Genomic DNA, 14941 nt, shown 5'->3' with positions numbered 1-14941 from the left:
AACGAACCGCCCGCCGGTGTCATTTTATTCAGCCCGGGAACCTCTCAACTAGCTTCGAATCCCCAACCAGTAGCGCGAACTACTTAAAACGGCTTCTCCCTGTCGTGGATTTTTAAATTTCGCTGCATCAGCAAAGCCGGTTCCTTTTCTGCTTCATTTAGATAATTCCGACGGCCGATTTTCATGGTAATTATGACGCTTAGGGAGAAAATCAAGTCGTTTTTACATCATTCCAGCAGCCACAAGAAGAGCGTATCCAATGCCTCGCCTACTCCCAAACCCGACCCAAACAAACCACCAAATGCTCGAGACCCCGGCTTTCGCAAGTCCTTCAATCTCGGAGAACCTCCAACAACCAACGGTTCTGCGAAAACGGAACCTCGAGACATCGGTTCTCCTAATTCACAGAATGTCGCCGTAAACGGCCACGCTATATCCCACATGTGCACCCTAGACAAATATGACGACGATTATCTAGCTGTTAGTCCTAGAACGAATGTTACCGTACCGCAAGGTATTGCTGCCAACAGAGGGTTGACAAGTTGTTCGCTATTGGATGCAGCTGCAGATGAGGGTGTAAAGGCCAGCCGAGGAACAATACAGGAGCAGAAGCCTAAAGATACAGTTGTTGGGTTACTCGGCCCGCAGAAAAATCCAGATTTTAGTAGAGAGCAATTTGCGCATGGAGACAGGAAAGGTCAGATTGCCGGACTTGTGCATTCCTGACGGCATTTTTTTTTTTTTTCTTCCAATGCCATTTCCTAAATTTCGAGGAGCTAACTCCAGCATACCAGATTAGCAGACAGCGGAGTTCCTACTCGAGATACAACAATTTCTCCAAACTCGAAACCCGAGCATCCTACTACCCTTAATCTTGAATCTAGTCCCCCTGCATCTGTCCCTCCTGAAGGCCAGAAAATTGAGGCAGCAAACCAGATCCCTTCAATATCGAATCATGTCGGCTCTTTAGCTGGGTCACCGGAAGCAAAATATACAAGCCTACTAGTCCCTCCTCACGCACCTGGGGACGGAACTTCAAGCCTATATAGCGACGATTCTACCCGGCCAACCCTACAACAAATAGCTAGTAGTGACTATGGCCCATTGGTTGAATCTCCAGGCTTAAAAGCAACCTCCCCGGCACCTCCAACTACAACAGCAATGGATCATCAGAGACGGTATAGTTTACTAGTTTCCGAAGAGCTACCAACTGTAGAAGAATCGAGCCTTCAACAAAATGGTATCCCAGTGGAAGAAAAAGAACCACTTCCAGTAATTGACGATAACGCTGACTTACTAACAGTCGTCAGACGTAGCCTTGGTGATTCCTCGGCAGTTGGTGACATTTCTCCTTCTATTTTACCAGCTGAAGAAAAGAATACTTGGTCTCAAGATCTCATTGCGAATATCGATAGGATTCAGAATAGCAGGAAACAACAAGATAAAAAGAAAGAACTCACGAATGGCATAAATGATGACATAATCCCCGACGCTACACATTCAGGAAACTCGAAGGAATCGGTTGACATCCAAGCGGCCGCATTCGCCGATATAGTTACAGCGCATGTTCAATCCCTACAGCCGACAGAGGAAGCACCAACATCCTCCCCGTCAACAAACCAACAAACAGTTGCACCCGCCGATATCGCAATAGCGCATGCCGATTCCGCAACGTCTAGGAGCCGGGAGGACAGGAATATTCACTCGCTCTCAGTTGTTCTCCTGGCAAATCAAAAGCCTATCATAACAACCACGAACACAGTTCCTCACGCAGACGCATTCCATATGGGAGACAACGTTCCAGATGCATCTTTTCAGCCTGAAAAAAATCTAGATCGTTCCAGCCATTGAGGGCAAATCACCGATTGTGACAACTACCAACACGGTTCCTTGTGTGAAAGTTATGCCGACGGGAGGCAGCAATGAAGATGATGATATTCCTAAACTATCGTTTAACGAATCGATATATGCGAATCGATATAAAGTCCAATTTGATAGTGCGTTGTTAGGCTTGAAAGAAAGAGCAGCGGGGGACGAAGACAGTGTTTATGCGGTTACAAAGGAGACTCCAGGGGCATTTAAGAGTTCTAGAAATCTGATGGTAGACATGATTTAAATGGTGGGGGGGGTTGCATGCGTGCACAGCGTTCGAGATATCTATGGATTACCAACTTTGAAGGCCAGCAGCGCCAGAAGCTGACTTTTATCCTATTCGCACTGTCTCGTTGGTCTGTACTTTATATTATGCTTTTCGAGCGAGCGAGGAAATTGATAGATTTTGTTTTACCATTCAGGTTCAATGCCAATTGTTGAAGGGTGTTAATCGATGTGTCCACCGGTCGGGTGGGAGAAAATATATACATTGAACAAGCTTAAATTAGCAAACTTGTAAATCTTGAGGCCAATTTTAATAAGAAACAATTCTAAACGGTAAGCTACTTAGGTATATGGGGTGAGCTTTCTAATTTATTATCCCGCCCGAAACGACGCCGCGTCCCTCGGTACCATAGCAAACCCACAATTTTCTAATTCCTCCGGCAGCGCTCTAGAACTCGCTCTTGTCAAGTCATGTGTATATATACTTTCGCTCTCGATATCAATTCGTTCATCTTCGCTATAATTATATGTTTCCATATTACCCGGTCCCAGCCCAGGGTATCCTTGCTCGATTAGATCTATATCATTTTTTGATACTATCTTTGAGTTTGACCTCCTTGGTTTAAAAGTAGGCGAAGGGTGGAGATGGGAGGGTTTTATGGTATTAATGATTTCAATAGCTGGGAGGCTACTTGTTCTTGCGTCTACTGTGTAGGTACGTTGATGATGGTGGGGGTTTAGGAATCTAATGTCGAGGGCGGAGGGGATTTGAGTTAGTGTACTTTTTAGTTCGGTGTTGGTGTTTAGTTTTTGGAGAGCGAGGTCTCGAGAGGATGCTGTGGCTTTGCTTGTTCCTGTGGAACTTTTGCGGTCGTCTAGGATCCTGTCATGTTTGCGGGAGAAGAAGCGACTGAAGGGTTTTAGGTATTCGTGGTAAAAACATTTTAGACGGGAGGGAGAGGTTAGATGGAAGAAGGAGGGGGCGCAGGCACAGATTATGCCGAGGTTTAGTTCGATGCTGGATGGAGTGTTAGTGGGCATGACACAAAGTGTATAGAGGAGTAGGAGAGGCTCTGAGAGCTTACAGTGTCCATTGGAGGTTATCTATTTGCCATGTTGTATCGACGTTATATGAAAGGTCGTGAAGGCGGGCAACTTTCATTCCACTTGCGAAGACGACTCTGAGACATAAATTAGTATCATTCGGTCGAATTCAAATATACTTTCCGAAGGAGGAGAGATACTCACAATGCTCCAAGACTGAAAAGCCCTATCATCAATACCTTTTTCCGTTTCTTCAATTGAAGTCTTAGAATATACGGAACCGGTAGCAATATAATGACTAAATCCAAGACCATAAAAATCACGACACCCGAAAAGCTTACTGCATATCGGTTGACAGTACACTTCGCAGTGAAAAGGGCATCAGACCAGATAATTGGTTCGCAAGAGAAGAGGACTGCGAGGAGATTTGAGATTGTATGGGCGACATTTACGGCCGATGTTATCAGAATTGCGACGCGAAAGGAACGTTTAGGGCTTAGTTGGTAGTAGAAGAGTAAGAGGGAGGATTTGATGAAGAAGTGACAGAGGGTTATGAGGTGCTGTACTATTATTGCGGTCTGTAATTGGGTCTTAGGTTAGCATTGTAGGTTCTCATGGCAATTTGAAAGACGATATTATCATACCCTCCAAAGGTGTAGAATTTTATTCATTGGGACATCCCAGATATGCGTTCCTAGTCCCTCACCTAGTTCTTTGATTAGCTGTGCTCTAGTCTTAGAATATAGGAAGTCGACTTACTCAGGCCTATCTCAACTGAAATAACGATTGCAAATATCTGTGAAGAGATTAGTTTCCTATGTACTACATTTGAATACAAAATATGCATACCAATCCGGGAATAATCAACCAATCCTCCAATCTCACCATTTTTGTAATGAAATATCTTGTAAAGAACCTTAAGACAACAGCAAGAATAGCAAATATCAGCAGAATGACCGCTGGATACATCAACACTTCCCTTATATCTTCATGTGGTAGTCCCTTAAAGTATGATTCCAAAACGAAAGCCACCAACCCCGCCCTCTGTTTTCCAAGTTCTTGGAATAAAGGTATTTCCTGTTCTGTTCTTTGGAAATCCGCTCCTAGAACCTGAGATATTGTGGCATTTGAGGTCAGGTCTGAGCTAGTGCGAGAGTAGAGGTCTGATATAGCTTCGTTCATTGTGAGAGTACGATAAAAGGGTGTCGAATAGATGAGAGCAAAGCCGAGTTTGATAAGAGTATCATGATTGTATTCGAGATTTTCAGGCAGAGAGACGTCGGCGGCCATTGTGAATAGTTTTCAGGACAATTCTCAGAATATTGTTTGTCGTGAGTATGTTGTTACCTCGGCCAAGGTCAAAATGGGGAATTATTGTTCTTCGATATAATGTATACCGGGTGCTCAGATATGAGAATGTCGCAAAACACAGACCAAAGGAAGAAGAGAGTTAACAGAAGTCAAGCTTCATGCAAGCCACGAAGCGGATGTCAAAGCGGTGGAACTAGCCGAGTAAAGGGCCCGGGTTGCATCACCAGGATCAAAAACGGAGGGAAAATTCAGATAATCCGGACCTATGTTATAATCTTAAAATCCGGGGACAGAGTCGATTGTTTCGATTGCGCTAACATTTTGACGAGCGAAAATTTTTTTGTCGGACGACCCGACATATCTTCCTTGAGGTATTGTAACGCTGCGCATACGCCCAAGATCCCCTCGTGAATCCTCAGCTCGTATCGATAAAGTGTTGGAATGTTGGAACATCTAAAGCTAAAATGGGCTGCCCAAGCGATTTTGCATGCCTGCGAAACGGTTTGCCAACAGTACTAGTTGATGCGCATGGGTGGGTTAACAGGCAATCGCATTTTCTTGTGCCCTTCATTTTTGAAGGGGGTAAGGTTGCATGCAGTTGAGGCGGCAATTTCCGTTGGAGGGGGTTTGGAGCTCTGCGACAGGATATATCATGAGATCGATATTGATGCGGTAATGCATTATTGACATGTTGGATTACGGTGAAGTCTTGATTTTGGAGGTCAAAATATTCAAGTTAGATTGTGGGCGAGCTAGAATGATGATGAATTACCACTGGTTGTGCAATTAAGGTACGTTTGAAAGGCACGGTTTGGCTGTGTCGATAATTCAACCGCGGCGAAATGTGGCTGGGTAGATTCTCCGACTGAAACTATGGTCGACTATTTGAAAACCTGGTAATTTCAGCGCCCTTAATTGATAGATACCCTAGGTGTGCCGCGTCGTTAGTCCCTTCTCCTAACCATTGCAGTTAGGAAACCTGGGTAACGAGGAGGCAAGTGCCGTTAACAATGTTGCATTTTGAAAAAGATATGTGTTGCTGCCGTTGCCTGCAAAGCCTCTTCCTGCTTGTAAAACGTTAACTGCTCGGAGTATAGCAATAGCCTCGAATGCTACTGTCAAGGCTATAGCACTACTCGAAGCAGGGCTTGATTCCTTTGAGTTGAGAACTTGAAATGAGTGGGAAGTGCCAAATACAAAAACCATCGATTTGATGATTAGGCTAGGGGTGCTCCGCTCCGAGCTAACTATGGGATTCCATCTATCAAGTTCGTGGTTAACGCAATTTGGAATATCGAAAGCTAAGCAAGGGAAATTCAAAAAAGAGCGTAGTAAATGAAGATTTATTACAGTAGAATACTATGGTTAACAAGGCTATTACTCGCATGCATTATGCTCATAAACAATCGATCATTACTCCAGACTCCTCTATACGCCACATTTCAAAGCAGTTTATATCGTGTACAACAAAGAAGAAATTTACAACAATTAACTTAAGAGGAAAGGTTAGAGGCAATGGCGGGGGTATCTAGCCACCAAGGACCGTGACGTGACGTCGCTTCCAACAGCAGCTAGGGTTATTATGCGTGTGGCAGTAGGGGTTAGGTGTGCAGATGGTAGCTTCCTGGTATATACGATTTTACCGGACTCGCTGGAAGTTCTTGTATGTGATAATGATTTAGTAGCTCAGCTCGTGGAGGATTCGAGGCTAATTCGACTTTAGGCTGAACTTGGCCGCCCGCGAAATAGTCATATGAGCCTAGAGGTATTGATTCCGATCGCTTTCGCCGACGACGTAGGATTATGAATCCAGCGATAAGCAGGGCCAAGATTACTACGCCTCCAACAACGATACCAGCTATTCCAGCTATCGATAAGCCACCATTGTCAGAGGGTACAGTATTCGTTGGATTAGGGGCCGAGAATGTAGATGAAGGAGTAGCTGTGCTGGAAGACCTAGCCGCGGAAAAGATCTGACCTAAACGATCATTTGGCCAACCACCATCGGGAGTATTGCTAAATTCATAAGTGGTTAGTATGGTCGCGCAGATGTTGTAACAGGTGTATGGGCTATCTTACCGGCCTCGTACAGCACTCGTTATGACGCCTGGGACACTATAATCTTGCTCCTCGGGCGTGATAGATGCTTTCCATACAAATGTGCTCGTATCCATCACCATAAATGGAGGATGTGACGAATTGCAGGCGTCAATATTTAGTTTCTTATCGTAATATTGCGATACAATACCTCCTGTCACGATCATTTGGGTATTTTTGAATAAATTGCAGCGGTGCCGTGTTCGCCCAATATCCCCTACCCTTAGGTTGTCGAGATTGTTCCTGAATGGTCGAGTATCTGGATTATTCTCATCCTCTACTTTTATCCACCGAAAGGATGGTAGTGAAAGAACCCAAACATCGGCGTATGCTTTTCCCCGAAGCTGGCTCCAGCCTCCGTACAAAACAATGTTATGGTACGATCCATCTGGTGCGCTGTTGACGACGACACAGAACTCTGCGCGCATTTCGGGTAAACCCCCTTTCGCGGGCACAAGAGTCCAAAAGTTCTGTGCGATGTCGTAGACGAAGATATCAGAGAGTGGTCTCAGATCCCAATCAACCCCACCCCCCGCAGCAAATTGGTAGCCTTGTTTAGTTGTCTGAGGAAATTTGGTTAGTATATCCCGACCAAAATTTGCAGAGCAAAGGCCATATAACATACATCCCACCCACCGAACAGCACTATGATTCCCTCTTCTCCAATCGGTAAATATACTGAAGCCCCGCCGAGGGTTGAGGGTGTTGGAAGGGAATTTAAATCGTCGGTTTCTCTGATAAAGCTCCATTTTGGAGTTGTCGAATTTCCTTCGAAAAATAACAAACCTGGCTTCTTCCCCCAAGTTCCAATCCCTTGCCCGCCACCATACCAGTTTCTGCCATCCGGAGCAGTCGCATAGAACCCGTTTGTATTATTAAACCATTGGTACTCTCCGCCTGCTATCTTATCTAGGCTCCACTTATTCTCTATCGCATCGTAACGATACATCATATCCGTTTGGTTCACCTGGGTAGGAATATCATCTCCTCTCCCAACCGCCCCAAAGGCCCAAACATTCGCATCATCGTGGAAAAAGATCCCTCCGTTCGTTATATCCTTGTCCGTGAGTTCATAAGGTGCGTCTTCGGTCACAATGTCTGTTTGATTTATGAGCCCGTTGACTTGGAACTCAGAGCTCAGACTGATTTTATTCAGTTTTCGAACACTGGAAGGCTTAATGTCACTGCTGTCGAGATAAGAGCCACCGACAAAGTAGAGGGTTTCGTTGAAAATGTGGACTGGGAAAACATTTTAGTCAACAATGTTTCAGGGGTTCCGCGCCATGGCTTTCCATTCCACACAGAATAAGCTCAATTTTGACGAGCTCTACAGGGGACGCTTACCTCGTTGATCGAACAGTGAACACAATTGCAATTGGCCTCGGCCGCCCGACATCTTTGTGTAGGTTTATAACGATGAAAACATAATTAAACAGTCGTCTTAGATATTTTCTGGATTCAACGAAAGTTGGAAGAGACTACGCACGAGAAATGCGACACTATATTTATATATCATACGGGCCCGTACGCGCCGTCTCCTCTCTGATTCTCACCAAGAACCCATGATCCTTGACTATACCATGTTAACGTTACCCAATGAGCCACTACCACCATTGTGTCAAACACTGGGGTTCTACAAGGGGTCATACGGCCCCTGGTGTCACTTCACCATTTTTAGGTTTTGTGGTCAGCCAGGATGGCAGTTCATGGGTGGCTAGCCGCTGACAGCGAAAGTGACCAGGCGGCTACCGGGAATATGGCGCGACCAACCATGATGCCTAATTTTTTCAGCGTTGCATCTTCAGAAGCCAAAACAATATTTCTAGATTTCGAGACCTCAATGGGATCCATTAAAGCGAATCAGCTGTGGGGACTCTTTTATCTCACCTCTGAAGGATACATTGATATGCTGCGAGTGTATAATCCTCAAATCCAATCTCATACACAGTCCCGAATCCAGCCTCGTACCTGCCTAGGTATCTATCCGGTAACTCAGAAGCTCGAGTGAATGTTTCCCCGATACCAATCTTCTTGTTTTCCCCACCGTAGGCAATATCGAGTTACAGCGCTTACAAATTTCAAGCCCAGAAATAGTAGTGCACTTCAAACCCACAGTTGGATTCCAAATCCAACACAGTTGCGGCCGTCGGCAACCTATTTTATTTTATTTTATTTTATTTTTGTAAGTGTCACGCGCCACTGAGCCAAAACGTCAGTGGTACGTAACTAGGCGTACATCAAGAATACCGTATATATGGAGACACAGTTTGGTGAGCCTGTGCTCTTACAATTTTTATTGATTCCTTTTTTTTTTTTTGGAGATAGTGAGGCAGTAACGAGGTGGCAACTTGAACGAGGTGGTATCAAAAGGCGGGGAATCAAAAAAAAAAAAAAAAGAAAAAAAAGAAAAGAAAAGAAGCTTGATACTTTGTATTATTCTCGAAGATATCTAGTAATATCAATACTAAATCAAGCACATATTAGAATAAGTTTGTGAAACGCATGGGCCAAGTGTCAGACATTAAATACGACGTGAGTGTAGCACAAGTCCTAAATTTACAAATCAACTGAAGTTACACGACGCACATTTTGCTACAAATGATATTTTTTGACCCACTTCTAACGCCATAGATCTTGCTACAGATTCGAACTGCTTGATAAATCCAACATGAAAATTTATCACAGAGCTGAGTTCCACACTAAGCGATTCGGCACTGAAATACGCAATGAGTAACATAAGCCAAATATCAACATAGATATCTTAGTTGTCCAAATTGGATTTACTATCATTAAATACTTTACGCAGAGCTAGTAGATCTAGAAAGTCGAGGTTTTTTTTTTAATATTCACATAAATTAGACCTACTCTTGAGTTTTATGCCTAACTAATACAGGATGGTACAACTATACCTAGGCTCTAATTACATTTCCTTTTTCCAAGCCATTTTTTATATCAAAATCGATACTGCCATCTTGCGTGGATCCATGACAGTATACTGCGAGGTTCCTGGAAGCCCAGGTGGTGCTGTCTCTACATTCATGGATGCGCTATTCTTCTGGAACTCGACTTGTAACTTTTCCAAGTCATCGAGGAAAGTTTGTGCTGCCTTAGCACCAGCTTTGTCTTGAATATCCTTACGATATTGTAATTCTGTCCTGGCATATGTCTTGATATTCTGTTCTTCAGTAACCAACATGCTCAGAAGATGAGGAATGTAGGCAGACATTAGCCAGACATTGCCCTTATCAAGTGGAAGAGTTTTGATGATGTCAGCTTCCTTGAGTTTCTCTAATTCTTCGAGGGACTTGGGAAGCGGGTGAGCCAAACAGGATGGCTTGTTGGGGACGAAGACTTGGTAGTATTCTTGGAGGTAGTTAACCGCTGTATGTTGAGGCGATGCAATGTGGATACACATAGTCACCGCATCGACCAACTGATCCAATGTGGTAATATCGGGGAAAGAGGTGAGCCTTGCACCCATATCATCTTTCATTTCCTTAACCCAGTTCTGAACTTGCTCGTCATCCTTAACAGTTGTCTTCTCGCAGGCATACCACTCTGTGAGCATGGCCTCAACGAATCTTCGGATCGAGTACCACATGGCAACCATGTTCCTGCTGTATGGGTAGTTTCTGAATTTATCGTCGTTGAGCTTGGAGATCGGGAAACCACGCCTCTCAAGGTCGTTAGGGATATAGAGATCCTCCCAGTGGAAAGTGTAGTATTCAGTCTTGAGGTAGTTGCTCAAGTGTATTTTGTCCATACCCGCAATGTTCAGAATAATCTTCGGAACAAGAGTCTCGCGGGCAGCTTGATTCAGGGACAAAGTCTTAAGCCAATGGGGGTTGAGCAATTGATACACGATGTGGTCGTTCTTGAAGCTTCTCTCGGCCCCGACGATGACGGCTTCCTCAACAAGATGTGTATGGACGAGATGGATACCAACTTCGTGGCGATGCCAGTCGCAGACCTGGATACAAGTCTTAGCATAGCGCCAAGGCCAGTCCTCTGCTTCAGTAGCAGTAGAATCCGATGCACTGGTTCTCTGGTTGAAAATGGTAACAGAGTTAGACATAGGGCCAGCTGTTGTCTTGACGAAGTAGTTGTCTTCTTTCTTGATATCATCTTCCTTGTAATCGATAACAATGGCGAGTGGATGGAGTTTCCCGTCATTGTCTAGGACGAATAGTGCAACAGAGGCACCAGTATATCGCTTTCCGAATCGCAAGGTTTTGTCGGACGACAGGTCGGCCGTAGGACTAACGGCCGCAGCTGCCCTGAAATAGCTGTAATCTTGAATATAGATGGATCCCTCAGAAGCTTTATTGATGGCTTTGATAAATTCTTCTTTGCCTTGGGCCTCTGCAGTAGCCTTGAAACTGTTAATCCAGTTCTCAGACGCCAGAGTGATAGTTGTGGGATTTGGTCCCGTAAGATGCTGTTGGGCGAATTGCTCATCGGTGTACCAATCTTCACGAAGACCAATGTTGGCCTCCGTGTAAATACCCTTCTTGCTATCCACAAGATTGGCATTAATCTGCTGCAGTCCGCTCAGTGTGTTAGAACTGAGACTCCATGGGGCACCACTGATTAGGGTAATGATTGATGGGAAGACCCCAGCAAGCATCTCGCCAAGCTGGAAGTAGAATGAGTAGCTTGCATGGAAAATATCGTCGAACTTGGTTTCATCTCCGGGTGGGATAATGTTGAGATGTGGGGGGTAGCCATCATTTCCATCAGACCACTTGTAAAGCTTACGCTTCTCATGGATCTTAAAATCAGTTGCCACGGATGAGTCGACGCTGAAGAAATCATAAAGCGATCCAAATCTGCATATCGATGATATTAGTAACTACACTATATGCATATTTTTCACAGCTCGAATATCAAAGAAAGGCCTCGCTTCTTACTTGTTAAGGATCTGCTGGTAGGTGAGCTTCAGCCTCAATGCGGTATCCTCAAAACTAGCTTCGTCGATTAGAATTTTGTCTTCCGGATTCTCTTTGGCTAAATTGGGAGCTCCAAAAAAGGGGTGGCCGCCGTGGTCCAAACTTGGAAAGTGTTTTCTAGAGAGACCAAGGCCAAGACCTCTCATTCTGTTATTAAATACACCAGTGTCTATAGGAGTAGATGAGGAAACATCTGGTGGTGCCGTTGGGAGGTCGGCAGAGAAACCCGGTGTGGCATCGGATGAAACGGGGTCAGACATGATAAGATCTTATGAGTGAGGAAATATAATAATATAAAGAGTTATAGATAGCAGAGCTTAATAGATCTCAAGTAGTTTGGTATGCTAAGTTATTGTGAGATTTCGATAACCTCGGGGGATATTGGAGTCTCTTATATAGACATAGCAATAGTAATGAAGGTAAAGAAATAGAGAGTATAACCCAGTACGCTAATATTCATAACATCATGATATCATGTTGTCGAAGTAGGGCATTTCCATGCACTCCAAGTTTTGTACAGGTATCCTTGTCTGGGTATCCATTTATACCGAAAGCCGAATCCGACTCAATTGAAAGATTCGACAGCTGCATAGTGTTCTCCACACGGGATTGCATAGAAGTTGAACTGATTGGAGAATATAGCTGCAAAGTTCTACTACATGCCATTCGAGGTTATGCGGATAATGGTTCTTCACTCACATATGCAAGCTCAGAGAACGGTTTAACACAGCCGGCTTAGCTAGGTAGGGATTGTGAAGCCCTGTAGAAAGTGTCGCAGTTCGGGATCAAATAGCGGTGGCCACGACGGAACAGATTTCAAATGGAAAAATTTGGTTGGCTAATCGATTAATTGAACGGCCGGTTCACCGTGAAAGCTAACGATCTCGGGTTTCCCGCTTTGGCCTGGTCGTCGCACTCGCATATGCATCTGGTTAGGTAGACGCAGTAAAGTATCACGACCCCAGAGTCAGCGGCAGCTTGCGCAATCAATTCGACCCATCCGGATTAGCAACGCAAATTTTCCGGCTTGTTTGCCTATTCAGCCCCGGCTGCGAGGGCATGCAGCTGGCCTTGCATAGTGCTTCGGTGGGTGTATACATATACACGCATGGGTTGAAGGTATCTATCATTCGCAAGGTATTAGTGAAATGTTCGGACGGTTTGATAAGTAATCAAATCTCTGAGAGCATTCCATAGATCTGAGTGTGACATGGGTTACACAGCTTAACTTCGTAAATTATAAACTCGACTATCCATATATAATACCGAAATATCAGACCTTGCTTGCAATACTTGCTTTCAATTGAGCTTATAATCTTAGGCCAATTCAAGGAGGTAAAATTCAGAAAATCGCGTTGGCAAAGCCGATAGTTTCCACAACAGGGTTATGCAGCAGGATACCAAACAGAAAAGATATCCGAATATCAACACCTTGCATCCTGCACGCCAGAACGAAGCTCTAGGGTCAAGAAAAATACCCTCAATTGCAAATCATACCACTTAATTTCAAAATCAACATATTCTAATTCTTCTAATTGGCCCAACTTACTACCCCGCCAGGCTTGTCACTGTCGATATATTACCAGATACGTTAGCTCAATAATTATAGCGGCTCGGATCTAGAGCTTGCTTTAGCTTGCATATAAACCTTCTCAGGTTGAGTCTATTAGCAATTAGCGGCGGGCCTCAAAAAACCATGGTATCAAGGCGGCATTTCAGCCGTTCAGCTAGTGTTCAGCGATTGAAGGTTCGATAGCTCTGTTGATCAATTGAGCATGTGAAAAAATTGATTAATATGCGGCATATACAAGCATTAAGATGGCACTCATGGGATCAATGTTCAAAAGCCGATCGACCAAAAGACTCAGTCCAAAATGATAGATACAGAAACAATCCTTCAAGATCAAGGAAATGAGTTCCCATCCTCAAATCTTATAGATGGACATGTCTGTTTCTTCTTGCCACTTCAATATCTCTCTGGAGGGAGTCCTGCTACACAATCCGATGTCGGCTCTGAAGAGACAGACTTCCAAAACGAAAGAGATGCAGAGGCAACGGAAGACGGCGACATATCAGGGGCCGATAAGAGGGAGATCGGCATTGCCAACATGAAGGTTTTCCAAACTAGTGACTTTTTAGAAATCTCGTAAGTGGCACCGTACAAATCAAATCACAGTTTCCATTCGCATTATTAAATAAATCGGAAAAATTCGTAGCAAAATTACCAACCTTACAAGATCTCAAAGACTCATTAGTTATCACCAAACAGCGCTTGGTCCGAGACCTTCAATTCTGCGGCGTAAACACCTTCGAAAACCCAGACTATAGCCCATCATGGTCCGAAGGCGAGGACCTTTCCGACCCCGGCATCAAAAACGTCAAAACATGCTACGTCAACATCGGGATCTTCCTAGACTCCATGGCCGAAATCTTCAAATGTGATTCCCTCGATAATCGCGGTTGTAAAGTCATCGCCAGCGTCAACTATCCCAACGCATTCTATTCGTCCGCATTGGGACTAGTAGTATTCGGAACTGGGTTCCCCATGACAGGGTGGATGGAGAACGATACAAAACCCGTAGATGATTTCATCGGTATTACTGGAGATTTTGTGACGGGTGTTGACGTTGTTGCTCATGAACTTATGCATGCTATTATTCAATGCACTATGGATAAGGGTAATGGGTTGGATTATAAAAAGGAGTCTGGCGCATTGGCAGAATCGATTGCTGATGTATTCGCGATTATGACACAGCATAGTATAACCACAAGACTGATCCTAACTGGACGTTGAAGGACTTCGATTGGATCATAGGAAAGACTACTATTTTGCCTGGGTATCCTAATATGGGTCTGAGGTCCCTCAAAGATCCTGGAAACGCATTTGAGATTACTACAAAAACAAAAGTCCTTAGGGATTTACAAATTCAAGATTATAATGACTGCAGCGATGACGTTGAGGTCCATATAGCATCAGGAATCCCGAATAAAGCCTTTTATGGAGCCGTCAAAGAGATCGGAGGGTTTTCTTGGGAAATGGCAGGTCAAATATGGTACCGTGCCCTAATTGACACACGTGTTCCTTCGCCAATTTCGCTAATTCTGCCTTTAAAGAAGCTGCGAAGCTTGGGAAAGCAACTGGGGACCTCGATTTGGGGAAGAAGGTTCAACGAGCATGGGGAAAGTTAATGTTCGGTATGATACTTGGTAGGATTAGTACCACACGAGACTTCATGTCGAGACTACTTAAGTATGTAAGCACATTAATTGAATTTATTTGGACTTGAAATCAATTTAACTAAATTATATTTGTTCATCGGTACCGAAGAGGTCCGTAGGTGAAATTCACCTACGAAATCTTCAAGTTCCAAAAGAAAAGTATAACACAATCAACACATATTTGCAGCTGGTCTACAGCCACAATGAACTGGTTGTTATTGCAT

At 44.1% G+C, this 14941-nt stretch overlaps 5 protein-coding genes across 5 annotated transcripts; 2 read left to right on the top strand and 3 right to left on the bottom strand.

The window, feature by feature from the left end:
- Positions 1–192: 192 nt before the first annotated feature.
- On the top strand, positions 193–1851 carry DFL_003398 (uncharacterized protein; the record flags this gene model as incomplete). Its single annotated transcript, XM_067632331.1, has 2 exons — positions 193–697; positions 803–1851. 2 exons carry the CDS (start codon positions 193–195, stop codon positions 1849–1851), a joined length of 1554 nt encoding a protein of 517 aa, XP_067490611.1.
- A 618-nt stretch (positions 1852–2469) lies between these two features.
- Positions 2470–4431, bottom strand: DFL_003397 (uncharacterized protein; the record flags this gene model as incomplete). The annotated part of the gene is made up of 6 exons (XM_067632330.1): positions 2470–3115; positions 3183–3278; positions 3346–3719; positions 3786–3847; positions 3901–3937; positions 3991–4431. 6 exons carry the CDS (start codon positions 4429–4431, stop codon positions 2470–2472), a joined length of 1656 nt encoding a protein of 551 aa, XP_067490610.1.
- A 1622-nt stretch (positions 4432–6053) lies between these two features.
- DFL_003396 (uncharacterized protein) lies at positions 6054–7945 on the bottom strand (the record flags this gene model as incomplete). The annotated part of the gene is made up of 4 exons (XM_067632329.1): positions 6054–6468; positions 6532–7112; positions 7175–7788; positions 7894–7945. The coding sequence occupies 4 exons, from the start codon at positions 7943–7945 to the stop codon at positions 6054–6056; spliced, it is 1662 nt and encodes a 553-aa protein (XP_067490609.1).
- Positions 7946–9496: 1551 nt separating this feature from the next.
- On the bottom strand, positions 9497–11758 carry DFL_003395 (uncharacterized protein; the record flags this gene model as incomplete). The annotated part of the gene is made up of 2 exons (XM_067632328.1): positions 9497–11378; positions 11460–11758. The coding sequence occupies 2 exons, from the start codon at positions 11756–11758 to the stop codon at positions 9497–9499; spliced, it is 2181 nt and encodes a 726-aa protein (XP_067490608.1).
- Positions 11759–13372: 1614 nt separating this feature from the next.
- Positions 13373–14687, top strand: DFL_003394 (uncharacterized protein; the record flags this gene model as incomplete). Its single annotated transcript, XM_067632327.1, has 3 exons — positions 13373–13612; positions 13675–14257; positions 14314–14687. The coding sequence occupies 3 exons, from the start codon at positions 13373–13375 to the stop codon at positions 14685–14687; spliced, it is 1197 nt and encodes a 398-aa protein (XP_067490607.1).
- Between the last annotated feature and the right edge of the window lie 254 nt (positions 14688–14941).

Source organism: Arthrobotrys flagrans (genome assembly GCF_004000055.1).
Source record: "Arthrobotrys flagrans strain CBS H-5679 chromosome Unknown unitig_0, whole genome shotgun sequence".
Classification (NCBI taxonomy): Eukaryota; Fungi; Ascomycota; class Orbiliomycetes; order Orbiliales; family Orbiliaceae; genus Arthrobotrys; species Arthrobotrys flagrans.
Note: the sequence above shows the minus strand (reverse complement) of the source record. Positions and strands in the feature narration are given on the sequence as shown.